Source organism: Hyperolius riggenbachi, chromosome 3 (genome assembly GCF_040937935.1).
Source record: "Hyperolius riggenbachi isolate aHypRig1 chromosome 3, aHypRig1.pri, whole genome shotgun sequence".
Taxonomy (NCBI): Eukaryota; Metazoa; Chordata; class Amphibia; order Anura; family Hyperoliidae; genus Hyperolius; species Hyperolius riggenbachi.
In genome coordinates this window covers 74,738,231-74,752,486 of record NC_090648.1, presented here as the reverse complement: position 1 = coordinate 74,752,486, position 14,256 = coordinate 74,738,231, and the positions used below count along the sequence as shown (strand labels likewise).

Sequence of the window (14,256 nt, the reverse complement as noted above, 5' to 3'; positions counted from 1 at the left end):
ATTAGGGGTAGGGTGCTGCAGATCTAGAGGGGAAAGTGTATGGAGTGTATAGAATTAGGGGTAGGGTGCTGCAGATCTAGAGGGGAAAGTGTATGGAGTGTATAGAATTAGGGGTAGGGTGCTGCAGATCTAGAGGGGAAAGTGTATGGAGTGTATAGAATTAGGGGTAGGGTGCTGCAGATCTAGAGGGGAAAGTGTATGGAGTGTATAGAATTAGGGGTAGGGTGCTGCAGATCTAGAGGGGAAAGTGTATGGAGTGTATAGAATTAGGGGTAGGGTGCTGCAGATCTAGAGGGGAAAGTGTATGGAGTGTATAGAATTAGGGGTAGGGTGCTGCAGATCTAGAGGGGAAAGTGTATGGAGTGTATAGAATTAGGGGTAGGGTGCTGCAGATCTAGAGGGGAAAGTGTATGGAGTGTATAGAATTAGGGGTAGGGTGCTGCAGATCTAGAGGGGAAAGTGTATGGAGTGTATAGAATTAGGGGTAGGGTGCTGCAGATCTAGAGGGGAAAGTGTATGGAGTGTATAGAATTAGGGGTAGGGTGCTGCAGATCTAGAGGGGAAAGTGTATGGAGAGTATAGAATTAGGGGTAGGGTGCTGCAGATCTAGAGGGGAAAGTGTATGGAGTGTATAGAATTAGGGGTAGGGTGCTGCAGATCTAGAGGCGAAAGTGTATGGAGTGTATAGAATTAGGGGTAGGGTGCTGCAGATCTAGAGGCGAAAGTGTATGGAGTGTATAGAATTAGGGGTAGGGTGCTGCAGATCTAGAGGCGAAAGTGTATGGAGTGTATAGAATTAGGGGTAGGGTGCTGCAGATCTAGAGGCGAAAGTGTATGGAGTGTATAGAATTAGGGGTAGGGTGCTGCAGATCTAGAGGCGAAAGTGTATGGAGTGTATAGAATTAGGGGTAGGGTGCTGCAGATCTAGAGGCGAAAGTGTATGGAGTGTATAGAATTAGGGGTAGGGTGCTGCAGATCTAGAGGCGAAAGTGTATGGAGTGTATAGAATTAGGGGTAGGGTGCTGCAGATCTAGAGGCGAAAGTGTATGGAGTGTATAGAATTAGGGGTAGGGTGCTGCAGATCTAGAGGCGAAAGTGTATGGAGTGTATAGAATTAGGGGTAGGGTGCTGCAGATCTAGAGGCGAAAGTGTATGGAGTGTATAGAATTAGGGGTAGGGTGCTGCAGATCTAGAGGCGAAAGTGTATGGAGTGTATAGAATTAGGGGTAGGGTGCTGCAGATCTAGAGGCAAAAGTGTATGGAGTGTATAGAATTAGGGGTAGGGTGCTGCATATCTAGAGGGGAAAGTGTATATATGGGATAGAATTAGGGGTAGGGTGCTGCAGATATAGAGGAAAGCGTATGGAGCGTATAGATAGACTCACCTGATTGGAGACATCCCCCGGCAGCCCCTTGATGAGGACCTTCCGCCGGTTTCGGACCTCGCGCTTCATTCGCTCCACTCTGCTGCGGATCTCCTTCGGATCAAGCCGGAGCTCCAGCACGTCCTCCTCCGGAGCAAACACCTCCCCATCATCGCCGTCCTCCGGGTACCCCCAGGACCCTCCAGCCGGACCCCCAGCGGCAGCTCTAACGGACACGGCTGCAGCCATACTGACAGCTCGCCTTGTCCACCTGGGCACACAACACTGATACTGCTCGTTCATTGGCCGAGTTTAAACCAACCGGTCGGGCGTGCGCTGATTGGTTTCTTCGGACGCCGCTCCGCCTTCACGTGGTTGCCAGGGTTACGGGGGCGGGAAGAGAACGTCACGTGTAACACGTGGGAGACAATGGTGTTCTGAATTCCATGATTACAGGGGGCATGGCAGATCGTGCAACTAAGCTGCATCACCCCGAGCACATTGACCCAGCGATTTCTGCCAAACCAATCTGCACCTCTCTTCAGTAAACGGCCGAGAAAATATTCGATTCCAATAAATATAAATAAATAAAACTTAACCCGTTTAGGTACTCTTTTTTTTTCTCTTTAAAGAGTTTGTTCTTATGAGAGCCCAACAGCATGGTTAATCAGTTGGCAGGGCCGGGTGTTCCGACGAAATAACCTACCCATCGAATGAGCCTACATTCACTATCAAACGTATAGCAGGAGGGTTGAGGGGATAGTAATGTCTATGGGATGTAGGTTAGTTCGAGGTGTAGGCTAGATTGTTGGACTCTTAATGCTGGCTACACATGATGCGTTCCCGCACTCGATTTCCCGCTCGAATTCCCGTCGATTTGTTTATTTCCAACATGTCCGATTTGCATTTTGATGGATCGTTAGGTCGATTCGCATGTAAAGTATGCTAAATCGACATAACGATCCATCGAAATGCAAATCGGACATGTTGGAAATAAACGAATCGAGCGGGAAATCGTGCACCGCTTGTAGCCAGCATTACCGCCCAAGGCTTCTGTCAGCAGCAGCCACCCTTCAGTATAGGTAACCAGATGTCCCCCCCCCCCCTCCAATTTAGGTATCCAGATGACCCTTCCACCCCTCCTTCCAGTATAAGTAGCCCGTTGATGCGTCCCTCTATTATAGAAAGCTAGATGACCCTCCCCCCCCCCCCCCGACCTCCAGTATAGGTAGCCAGATAATCACCCTCCCTTTAGACAAACCCACCCCACCACCCCGTCCCTCTAGTCTAGTCTAGTCCCTCTAGTCTAGTATAAGAAGCCAGATGACCCTCCCCCGCTCCATAAAGTTAGCCTGATTACCACCCCTCCCTCCAGTATAGGTAGCCAGGTGACCAGTCCCTCCTTCCCTAGTATAGCCTGCTGCCCACCCGCCCCTTGATCCTGTGGTGCCCTAGGCCATGGCCTATGTGACTTTGGCTTAAATCCGGCCCTGTCAATTGGAGCAGATCATTTTTACCATAGCCTAATGAACTACATGTGATACATGTAAAAGAGAAACCGAGAGCCCAATAGTGTAATATGTTAAAACAAGTAGAGTATACAAAGAGTATAATTTTATACTCACAAAACAGGGTTACCTCCAGGCAACCACTGTATAGGCAGGTGAGGAGATTCTCCTGTCCTCACTCAGGATTAAGAAGTCGCACTCTGTAGACAGTAGGAAAGAAGGGGTATCCCCCTCCACCAAGGGTGGATATATATGACCAAGCAGGTATAGACCAGAGGCGCCAAAAGTATAAAATCAAATTATTAAAAGTTTTAAAATGCTTTGGAGGCAGTGGTGGACTTACCTCCTGCAAGCAGACCCAAGAGGCTGTATTTATTCAACAAAGTATTTATTGGGTATACTCCAGGGGGATTTTGCAACGCGTTTCACAGGCTTTGCACCCGCTTCCTCAGGCAATAAACAATAGGAGCATACATCTATGAACAAAGGCACAATTTTTGCGTGTCAGAAACCAAATGCTCACATATATATAAAAAAACAAAAGTATGTAATCATATACATATCCGCTTTTTCACTTATACATACATAAATAAATACGTGCAGAAGTGTGCACCTTCCCACAGTTATAGGTCAGTGAATAATCCCATAGGGGCTCCCTGTGGTAGTGATTGATTTGGTCTAATGTAATATAATGGGAGTTTTTCATACAAACTGGTGAGGTGACTAGTGTACACATTATGCTCTTTAGATTGATTTAACGGACTGTGGCTAGGGGCTGGGAGTGGGGAGTGGGGCAGATGAGAACACCACCCCTACCTCGTCCTCTTTTTTAGACCTGCCTGCTACCCTGTCCCAGAATACCCTGACCACCCAATTGCCCGCCACCCTTTCCCTGAATACCCTGACTACCCAATTGTCCAGTCCAAAAGCATCCCATATAATCCTACAACCAAAGAAAACGAGACCCCTATCAGACTCCGAAAAAGAGGAAGTCGAGGGAAAAGAAAAACGAAACAAACAACAATAACCTCCACACCCTCTTCCACACCTGCTGAACAATCTACCAGATGTATATTTAATTTATCCAACCACAACCTTTCCCCCAGCGAAACTACTCTGTTAGAAAAAGGCTTATCATTCTGTCCCACAAATCAGTCCAATATGTTTGAAATCTTTACAGAGCTCAATTCTTATATTCGCAAACTAACGCTTAAGCGACACTTTGCAATAAAAAAACTCAACACATCCCACACTGAATCCACTGGGCTCATTCTCACTGAGAATGACCTAATACCACCATGCACAGTCTCCAGTACAGAAATGGCCACCGAGCGTTACATTACTACACAACTCAAGGGAAGATCACGGTTCTACCCCACAGCCTCCAAGGGTAATTACATTAATGCCTTCTACTCCCTAGTACTCCACGATTTACAGAACATCCCTACTGACGTACCCACTCATACAACCAATCTCACCCGAATACAAAAAGCAGCGATTAAAACACTTCAGAAAAATTCAAATATCATCATCAAACCAGCAGACAAAGGGGGAGGCATTGTCATCTTGAATAGAGACGACTACCTTGAGGAGGCAGAACGCCTCCTTGGGGATCACAATTATTATGAACAATTAGACACAGACCCCACTGCAGAACTTAACAAAACTCTTAAATCATTCATAAATGAAGCCCTACTTAACAATATTCTCACAAAAAATGAAAGGAACTTTATTATCAACACCGATCCAAAGACTCCATTTTTTTATTACCTGCCAAAGATTCACAAATCCCTCTCCAAGCCTCCAGGACGTCCCATTATATCCGGTATAGACTCTATGACAAGTAATCTATCACGTTTTGTGGACAAACACTTGCAACCACATGTCCTTTCCCTCAACTCGTATCTCAGAGACTCTTCACATCTCATAGACCTCCTCAATAATACCGTTTGGCACAATGACTACGTATGGCTTACATGCAATGTCACCTCACTCTACACAAATATACCCCATACATTTGGCCTGAAAGCCATCCAACATTTCCTATCTACTAACCAACAGATGCCCCAGAATCAACAAGCGTTCATTTCCCACTGCACAGAATTCATATTACAGAACAACATATTCACCTTTAACAAAAAAATCTTCCATCAGACCAATGGGACCGCGATGGGGTCGGCGTTCGCTCCATCCTATGCAAATCTCTCTATGGGCCTTTTTGAACTTGAAAAGATGCAACACAACAACCCTTTTGCAGAGAACATTATATTTTACAAAAGATACATTGATGACTTGATCATGATATGGAGGGGAAAAACTGAACTTATTCCAATATTCATTAACTATCTCAATTCCAATACAGCTGGCTTACAATTCACCTTTCACCAAGATCCACTTACCATAGATTATCTAGACTTAACACTTTTTATAGATTCCAATACCATTAAAACAAAGACATATTTCAAAGCAGTAGATGCTAATAATTACATACACTTTGACAGTTTTCACCACCGCCCTTGGACCATTAACACCCCATACAGCCAGTTTAAAAGAATACACAAAAATTGTACAGACCCCATAGACTACCAGACACAATCCGAAATCCTAACAAAAAAATTTCTGGCCCGAAAATACCCGAAAAAATTGATTAAAGATGCCAGATTCCGAGCCAAAAAACCCCGTAACCCACAATCTGATACCACCGATCCAGCCAAATCCAATATACCTAGATTCATCACACGCTACAACGCCCAACACTCACAGATTAGATCTATTCTCAGGAACAGATGGGAAATTCTACTACAAGATCCCTACCTTCGACCAACCATTCCACCAACCCCGGCCATTACCTTTAGACGAGCACCTAGCACCGAGCCGACTTAAACTACCCATAGAATTTGAACACTCCCAACCACGCTCCATACCCGGCTGTGCTCCCTGCAAAAATGCCCGATGTTTGGCATGTCCTTTTATCCAAACCACCAATTTTTTTTTCTCCAATACCACCAAGATATTATACCAAATAAAAAACCATCTCACATGCACCACCAGATATGTCATTTATGTTATATCGTGTCCCTGCCATCTCCAATACGTGGGACGCACTACCCAACCAGCACGCAGTAGAATCGGTCAGCACAAGAGAAATATACTAAAAAACTTTCCACTCCATAGTGTCTCCAGACACTTCAGCACTCATCACAACAGTGACCCCACCAAATTTCACATTACACTCATAGAAACCATTAACCAACACCAACCGGATGCTTTTGGCAAATTAAAATCAAGGGAGATGTTTTGGATTCAAATGTTGAGAACCCTGGTACCTGAGGGTCTCAACGAACAATTAGAAAAAATCCCCTAAATCCGCAAATCGTATAATAATTATTTTTATCTAGTCGCCTCTTTTATTACCCCTTGTCTTTTAAACAATTTCTGTAACCAACTTTATAATCCATTTTTATATCTTATTGACCTTTGGACATGTCTATATAAATTTGGGTATATTTTGTGTGTCTGTATGTATACATGTGTGCTTAATTACCCATTTTTCCTTGCGTAAAAATCATCCTTTATACGTATTTATGTTCTTATGTTTGTGGCTTTTATACTACTATTAATCACTTTCTTTCTAAAAATTGTTTTTTTATCTGATTTAGTACCTCCAAATTTGTTGTTAATTTTAACCATGAAAACATGACACAGATAGTGAACTTTTAAAATTTATACAACCTGATGGTTCAAAGATGTTTAGACAATTCCCAAAACACCAGTAATAATGAATTCACCCACTAGGTGGCGAGTAAGTCCTTCAGGGGTCCCCAACCTTTTTGGACCCGAGGCCCACTTTGACGTAAGACATTCTGTCCAAGGCCCGGCAGACTGGGACAGAGAGAAATAAAGCGCATAAAAACACAATGAAGTATATACCTATTATATTATTATGCACTATAATTATGTTACTATTTACAGTATAATAACGTATAACATCAAATTGTAATGCAACTCATGCATGACAGCCTGAGATTTCCCAGCATGTGTGATTGATACACGCGCCCCATTTCGGCCCGAAATTGGCCGCAGTGTTGATTGGACATACTTTTGGTGGCACCAAATTTAATCCAATTCGTTAATATTTATTGAATCAGATGGTCGATCGGCCACCAAATCTACAGATGAATGGCCACCTTATGCTGGGTACACACTATGAGATTTTCTGGTCGATTTACTGTCAGATCGATTATTTCCAACATGTCCGATTTGCTTTTCGATCGGAAAATGCTCGGAAAATGATCGGAAAGCAAATCGAACATGTTGGAAATAATCGATCTGACAGTAAATCGACCAGAAAATCTCATAGTGTGTACTCAGCATTAAACCTACGTCACCAATTGTAGCAAGTACAATAAGAAGAAAGAAACTAGCAAAATATTGTACAAAGTAATTGGAAATGTACCTGCTTTATGTAATCTGTGGACTTGTTCCAGGCTCTCTGCAGTGTTCCCAGTTCATCTCTCTCATCACAGTATTGGTAGGGAAATGGCAACAGGTGCTCTTTGTTGGGGACAAAGGCACAAATGTATTTACATTCCTCCCACTGTTCCTAAAAAGCTTGCTGCCACATGACACCGTGCCCACACCACTGATGGCTCAGGAGCAGTGATGGAGAGGCGGGACTGAAGGCTTCCGGCTAGCGGGGCCGAAGTTTAATTACATCACAGCTGTGGCTGCACACAGTTCTATGAGGAGGCAGGGATGTAGCTACGTGCATTTGCACCAGACGATGGAGGGGGTAGGAATGGAGACTTCCGGCTTGCGCAGCCGAAGGTAAATTACATTATATCCGTGGCTACACACAGCAGTGAGAGTCAGGGAATGTAGCACAAGGATACACACGTAGAGTGGAAGATAGGATGGGTGGGACTTCCGGCTTGCGCGGCAGAAGAGCTATATTGCGGCTGCGCTCTGCAACGCGTACAGGCGGAGATCTAGCCGCGTGCACTCGCGGCTATGCACTCGCAGCTAAGTTTTTACAGCTGCAGTTAAAAATGATTGAGACACAGGGGATCAGCCGCGGCCCGGCGCAAAACGTCCCGCGGACCGGTATTGGGCCGCGGACCGGGGGTTGGGGACCCCTGCTCTACAATACATCTCTATGATATCTAACTACCCAAGTGATGAAAATACTGAAACTTGATGGCAATAGGATGTTTCACCACATATTATAATTGGAACCAACATACCAACAGTTGGTATGATTTAAATTGACCTCTAAAACCAATTAATCTTTCCCCAACACTCTTGGAGCGATAATCCAGACTTGCTGGCCGCATGACACTCGGCGCATGCGTACTAAGAGTCGCATGACGCCGGTGGACGCTACCTTACCCCCAGCGCCCTCAATATGACGTACATGTGAATTCCCTGCCCGTACATCACGTCACTAAGGCGACTAAATAGCCATAGTCGCTTCTCCACTATGCGACATGACGTCGGCCCGCTCCGCTTCCTGATTGGCCAGGGACGGAGACAAATGACCATTTAAACAGCAAAACGTGAACCCTCTGGCAACTAGGCGCCAAGCGTGTCCCTGACCAATTGCTGGTAAGTGGTTAATCTTTCTAAAGATTTTTACTATTTAATCTATGGACAACTTTTATTCCTACACTTCATTCCCTAATCCCCACGCAACTATAACCTCCTTCTCTGATACTTTGCTGTTATATTCTCTGGTTCTCATCTGCCCCACTCCCCACTCCCAGCCCCTAGCCACAGTCCGTTAAATCAATCTAAAGAGCATAATGTGTACACTAGTCACCTCACCAGTTTGTATGAAAAACTCCCATTATATTACATTAGACCAAATCAATCACTACCACAGGGAGCCCCTATGGGATTATTCACTGACCTATAACTGTGGGAAGGTGCACACTTCTGCATGTATTTATTTATGTATGTATAAGTGAAAAAGCGGATATGTATATGATTACATACTTTTGTTTTTTTATATATATGTGAGCATTTGGTTTCTGACACGCAAAAATTGTGCCTTTGTTCATAGATGTATGCTCCTATTGTTTATTGCCTGAGGAAGCGGGTGCAAAGCCTGTGAAACGCGTTGCGAAATCCCCCTGGAGTATACCCAATAAATACTTTGTTGAATAAATACAGCCTCTTGGGTCTGCTTGCAGGAGGTAAGTCCACCACTGCCTCCAAAGCATTTTAGAACTTTTATTAATTTGATTTTATACTTTTGGCGCCTCTGGTCTATACCTGCTTGGTTACATGTGATACAATTTTCCATCTGATTGACAGGAATTGGCTGATTATTTCCAACATATCCGATATGCTCCCATTTCATAATGGGATTGATTTTGCCAAGTTATTATGGGAAAATCGATCTTGTGATTGTTCCCAAGCAGTTTGGACATGCGATACAACATTCTGTCAGATTCAGGGCTGGCGCTACCATAGGAAAAAAATGGGCAATTGCCCCAGGGCCCCAGAGCCTGTAGGGGCCCCCAAGGTGTCCCTCCCCCATCTTAACTGTTGCTCCCCAGGGACTCTGCAGAGTCTGTTAAGTTGGGAGGTGATTGGGGGAGGGACAGCAGCCAGCTCAGGGGCCCAGGAGGGAAATTTGGCTGCAACAAAGGGCCTCTAATGACGCTTTCTGGTCGGGGGGTGTCTGTTGGGGGGCCCCCAGGCTAATTTTGCCCTAGGGCCCAATTGTTACTTGAACCGGCCCTGGTCAGATTACCCGTCAATCGGATGGAAAATTTAATTGTGACTACCCAGTGTTATGTTCCCAATTGAGCCAGACGTCCAATGGCCAGTGGGAGTGGACAGGCTAGTGGTTGGTTGTTGACCGGTTGGTACCCGGAGCAGATGTGCCTCAGGACTCTGGCCACCGTACAATGAACTAGCCGCAGCGTCTACTAGACGCTGCGCTAGTTCATTCCCCGCAGCCCCGCTCCAGCCTGCAATGTTCTCCTCCGGCAGGCACAGGCAGAGCAGGGCTACGGGAAGATGGCGTCCGGAGGCGGAGCCCTGTATTGGAGACTATTTGTCTCCAGTACAGGGCTCCGCCTCCGGACGCCATCTTGCCGTAGCCCTGCTCTGCCTGTGAGAGGCTGAGCGCGGGAGATTGAAGATTGCCCAGGCCAGGGGGAGCTGTACACACCAGAGGCACCAGAGGCCGGCTGCGTGAGGGGACGTCTTCTGCCAGGTGAGTAAATGCTTTTTCTTGCAGGTGAAGTGTTTGCCCACATTGTGTTCATTTTCTACTGACATGTTTGCCCGCATTGCGTTTATCTTGTACGGACATGTTTGCCCGCATTGCGTTTATCTTGTACTGACATGTTTGCCCGCATTGCGTTTATCTTGTACTGACATGTTTGCCCGCAGTGCGTTTATCTTGTACTGACATGTTTGCCCGCAGTGCGTTTATCTTGTACTGACATGTTTGCCCGCCGTGCGTTTATCTTGTACTGACATGCTTGCCCGCAGTGCGTTTATCTTGTACTGATATATTTGCCCGCAGTGCGTTTATCTTGTACTGACATGTTTGCCCGCAGTGCGTTTATCTTGTACTGACATGTTTGCCCGCAGTGCGTTTATCTTGTACTGACATGTTTGCCCGCAGTGCGTTTATCTTGTACTGACATGTTTGCCCGCAGTGCGTTTATCTTGTACTGACATGTTTGCCCGCATTGCGTTTATCTTGTACTGACATGTTTGCCCGCAGTGCGTTTATCTTGTACTGACATGTTTGCCCGCAGTGCGTTTATCTTGTACTGACATGTTTGCCCGCAGTGCGTTTATCTTGTACTGACATGTTTGTCCGCAGTGCATTTATCTTGTACTGACATGTTTGTCCGCAGTGCATTTATCTTGTACTGACATGTTTGCCCGCAGTGCATTTATCTTGTACTGACATGTTTGCCCGCAGTGCGTTTATCTTGTACTGACATGCTTGCCCGCTGTGCGTTCATTTTGTATTGACATGTTGCCCGCCGTTCGTTTATTTTGTACGGACATGTTTGCCCAAATTGTGTTCATTTTGTACTGACATGTTTGCCCGTAGTGCATTTATCTTGTAATGACATGTTTGCCCGCAATGCGTTTATCTTGTACTGACATGTATGCCCGCAGTGCGTTTATCTTGTACTGACATGTTTGCCCGCAGTGCGTTTATCTTGTACTGACATGTTTGCCCGCAGTGCGTTTATCTTGTACTGACATGTTTGCCCGCAGTGCGTTTATTTTGTACTGACATGTTTGCCCGCAGTGCGTTTATTTTGTACTGACATGTTTGCCCCCATTGCGTTTATTTTATGCTGACATGTTGCCCGCAATGCGTTTATTTTGTGCTGAAATGTTGCCCATTGCGTTTATTTTGTGGTGTCTGGGGTAACTGTTGCTGCATTTATTATTTAATGGTCATAGTTGGCTGTGTTTGCTGCTTTGGGGTTATGGCATACTATTAAATAGCATCACACAGTTTCTGCACACCTATGATGTGAATCCACGTTTGACCACATCACGGCGTAAACACTGCTTTCTTATGCCTCGCTGTTTCATCAATACGTTAGCTCCGCCCATAGAATGTCATGGCCACGCCCATTTTTCACGCGCGCTGCAGACACCACATTTTTCGGCGCGGCGCAATGCACCCCCTGTTCTTCGCGCCGCAGCCGCCCGCTCCCCCCCCCTCCCCAATTCCCCCCGTCCCAGGTTGAGCCTACAAAAATCTGGTCACTCTATATTGTGTGCAAACAAACATTTATGCTCTCTGCTTCCCTCCTCCCTTCTCTGTCCACTCCCTGCCCTTTGTCCATCTTCTCCCCTTCTCTGTGTGTCCACCCCCCTCTCCTTCTCCTGCCCTGCTAGTCATTTCACCCCCCCCCCCTCCTCCCAATGCTTCCCTTGTAAAATGATCCGAGATTCGGATCAAAGATCCGGATCTTTTCAATGATCCGATTCGAATCATCCGGATCATTGAATAGATCCGAACTTCCCATCTCTACTGTGAGCAGGTTATGAGCCAATTTAATTGGCTCCTGACCCTGTCTATCACCGTAAACAACTCCCATTGGCTTACAGTGATAGACACGGTCAGGAGCCAATGAAAGCAGCTCCTGACCGGCTCACAGGAACCCTGCTGTCATAGAGATGGCAGAGTGGGTGGCTGAGGTTCTCGAAGTGTGGTGTAGACAGCGGTTGCGGAGGGTATGTGCCGGTGTTGTGTCTGATTACGCTGCCTATTGACTTGCGCTGCCCCGCATGCGCAGTAGGAGACTGTGCGGCGACATTTCCTATTGAATGATGCTGCTGGTGGTAAAATACTACATATCTCCGCTCCCACACCTCTTACACTCCCCAAATTTTCAGGGTAGGGAGGGGATCCCCCGAATGACCTCTATGCCAAATTGCAGCCCCCGAGACCCGCTGGTTCCCGAGATAGGTTTCTGTAATCTATCTCCTGAACCAGCGGGTCTCAGGGGTGGCAATTTGGTATAGAGGTGTGGAAGTGGAGAAATTTAGTATTTTACCACCAGCAGCATCGTTAACTTCACACTGAGCATGCATGCTACTCAGTGTGGAAGGAAGCTTCCGGGCAGCGCAATCAGACATTACACCGCGATTCGTCTGTATTTCTCCGTTTCTTGTACCATTGGTCTCTGGTTCTTAAGGGAGCGGAGACCACATGCACTTAAGTGGTTAACATTAATGCAGAGTTTATGGCAAGTATACAGTGTGGGGTGTAGGACTGATATTTAGTTAGGCCTTTGTTTAACATGGACTCTTAAAGGACCACTATCGCGAAATAAAGTAGGCATTTAAAATCTGACAGAACCGACAGGTTTTGGGACAATCCATCTCTTCATAGGGTATTTCAAGGGTTTGCTTTGTTTTCAACAGCATTTCCTGAACAGCAGTTTAACTGCCAAAATAGCAAGATACCAGCCGGCCTCCCTAATCACTTGCACACTATTATGTCAGTTAGATTTTGCAACTGTTGTTCAGGAAATGCTGTTGAAAACAAAGAAAGCCCTGAGAATCCCCCTTAGGCCTCTTGCACACTGCAAGCAATTCAGATTCAGATTCCGCTTTTTAATCTGTTTTTACTTCCGATTCAGATTCAGATTTGCAGTTTGCTCCTTGCACACTGCAAATCTGAATCTGAATCGGAGGTAAAAACTGATTAAAAAGCGGAATCTGAATCTGAATTGCTTGCAGTGTGCAAGAGGCCTTAAGCTGGCCGCTAACGGTCCAATTTCTAGTGAAAAATCGTTCGAGCGATCAGAAATTCTGATCGGACGAAAAATCGTTCACTACACCATCAACTAACCAATCATTGCTTCCTATCTATCACGACCACCAAGAAAATCCAAATTTTCGTTCGACGAAAATTCATTCGGGCGACATTTTTTCACTCGTTCATAATCGAAATGTGTCCATCAATGAAGATTATTTACAACCAATCCGATCAGAATTTCTGATCGCTCGAACGATTTTTCACTAGAAATTGGACCGTTAGTGGCCAGCTTTAAAGGGGTTCTTTCGCGAAAAAAGTAGGCAGTTAAAAAATGTGACAGATGACAGGTTTTGGGCCAGTCCATCTTTTTAACCCTCTGGGCGATACAATTATATTGCCCAGGAGGGGGGCGCAGCACTTTTTTTTTACATTTTTTATTTTTTAAATCTTGTAGCGAGCCCTGGGCTTGCTACATGATAGCCGCAGCGCAGCGGCATCCCCCCACCCTCTCTGATCGCCTTCGGCGATCAGAGTAAGCAGGAAATCCCGTTCAGAACGGGATTTCCTGCTGGGCTTCCACGCTCGCCATGGCGACGGGGCGGGATGACGTCACCGACGTCATGGACGTCAGAGGGAGTCCCGATCCACCCCTCAGCGCTGCCTGGCACTGATTGGCCAGGCTGCGCAAGGGGTCGGGGAGGGGCTGCGCGGCACGGCGGGTAGCGGCGGATCGGCGGCGAGCGGCGGCGAGCGGAAGTTACACACAGCTAGCAAAGTGCTAGCTGCGTGTAACAAAAAAAATTATGCAAATCGGCCCACCAGGGCCTGAGAACTCCTCCTGATCGACATACCCCGAGCTCAGCTCGGGATTATCGCCCAGGAGGTTAAGGGGGATTCTCAGGGCTTTCTTTGTTTTTAACAGCATTTCCTGAACAACAGTTGCAAAATCTAACTGACATAATAGTGTGCAAGTGATTAGGGAGGCCGGCTGGTATCTTGCTATTTTGGCAGTTAAACTGCTGTTTAGGAAATGCTGTTGAAAACAAAGAAAGCCCTGAGAATCCGCCTTAAAAAGATGGACTGGCCCAAAACCTGTCATCTGTCACATTTTTTAACTGCCTACTTT

The 14,256-nt window shown here is 46.0% G+C and overlaps 1 protein-coding gene across 1 annotated transcript in view; it reads right to left on the bottom strand.

Moving 5' to 3' along the window:
* Positions 1–1,638, bottom strand: part of RAVER1 (ribonucleoprotein, PTB binding 1) — a 39,796-nt gene extending 38,158 nt beyond the window's left edge. Inside the window, exon 1 of the mRNA XM_068274391.1 lies at positions 1,386–1,638. Within this exon, the coding sequence (XP_068130492.1) occupies positions 1,386–1,613 (228 nt within the window). The 5' untranslated portion in view covers positions 1,614–1,638. The remainder of the gene's footprint in view (positions 1–1,385) is intronic.
* Positions 1,639–14,256: the final 12,618 nt, after the last annotated feature.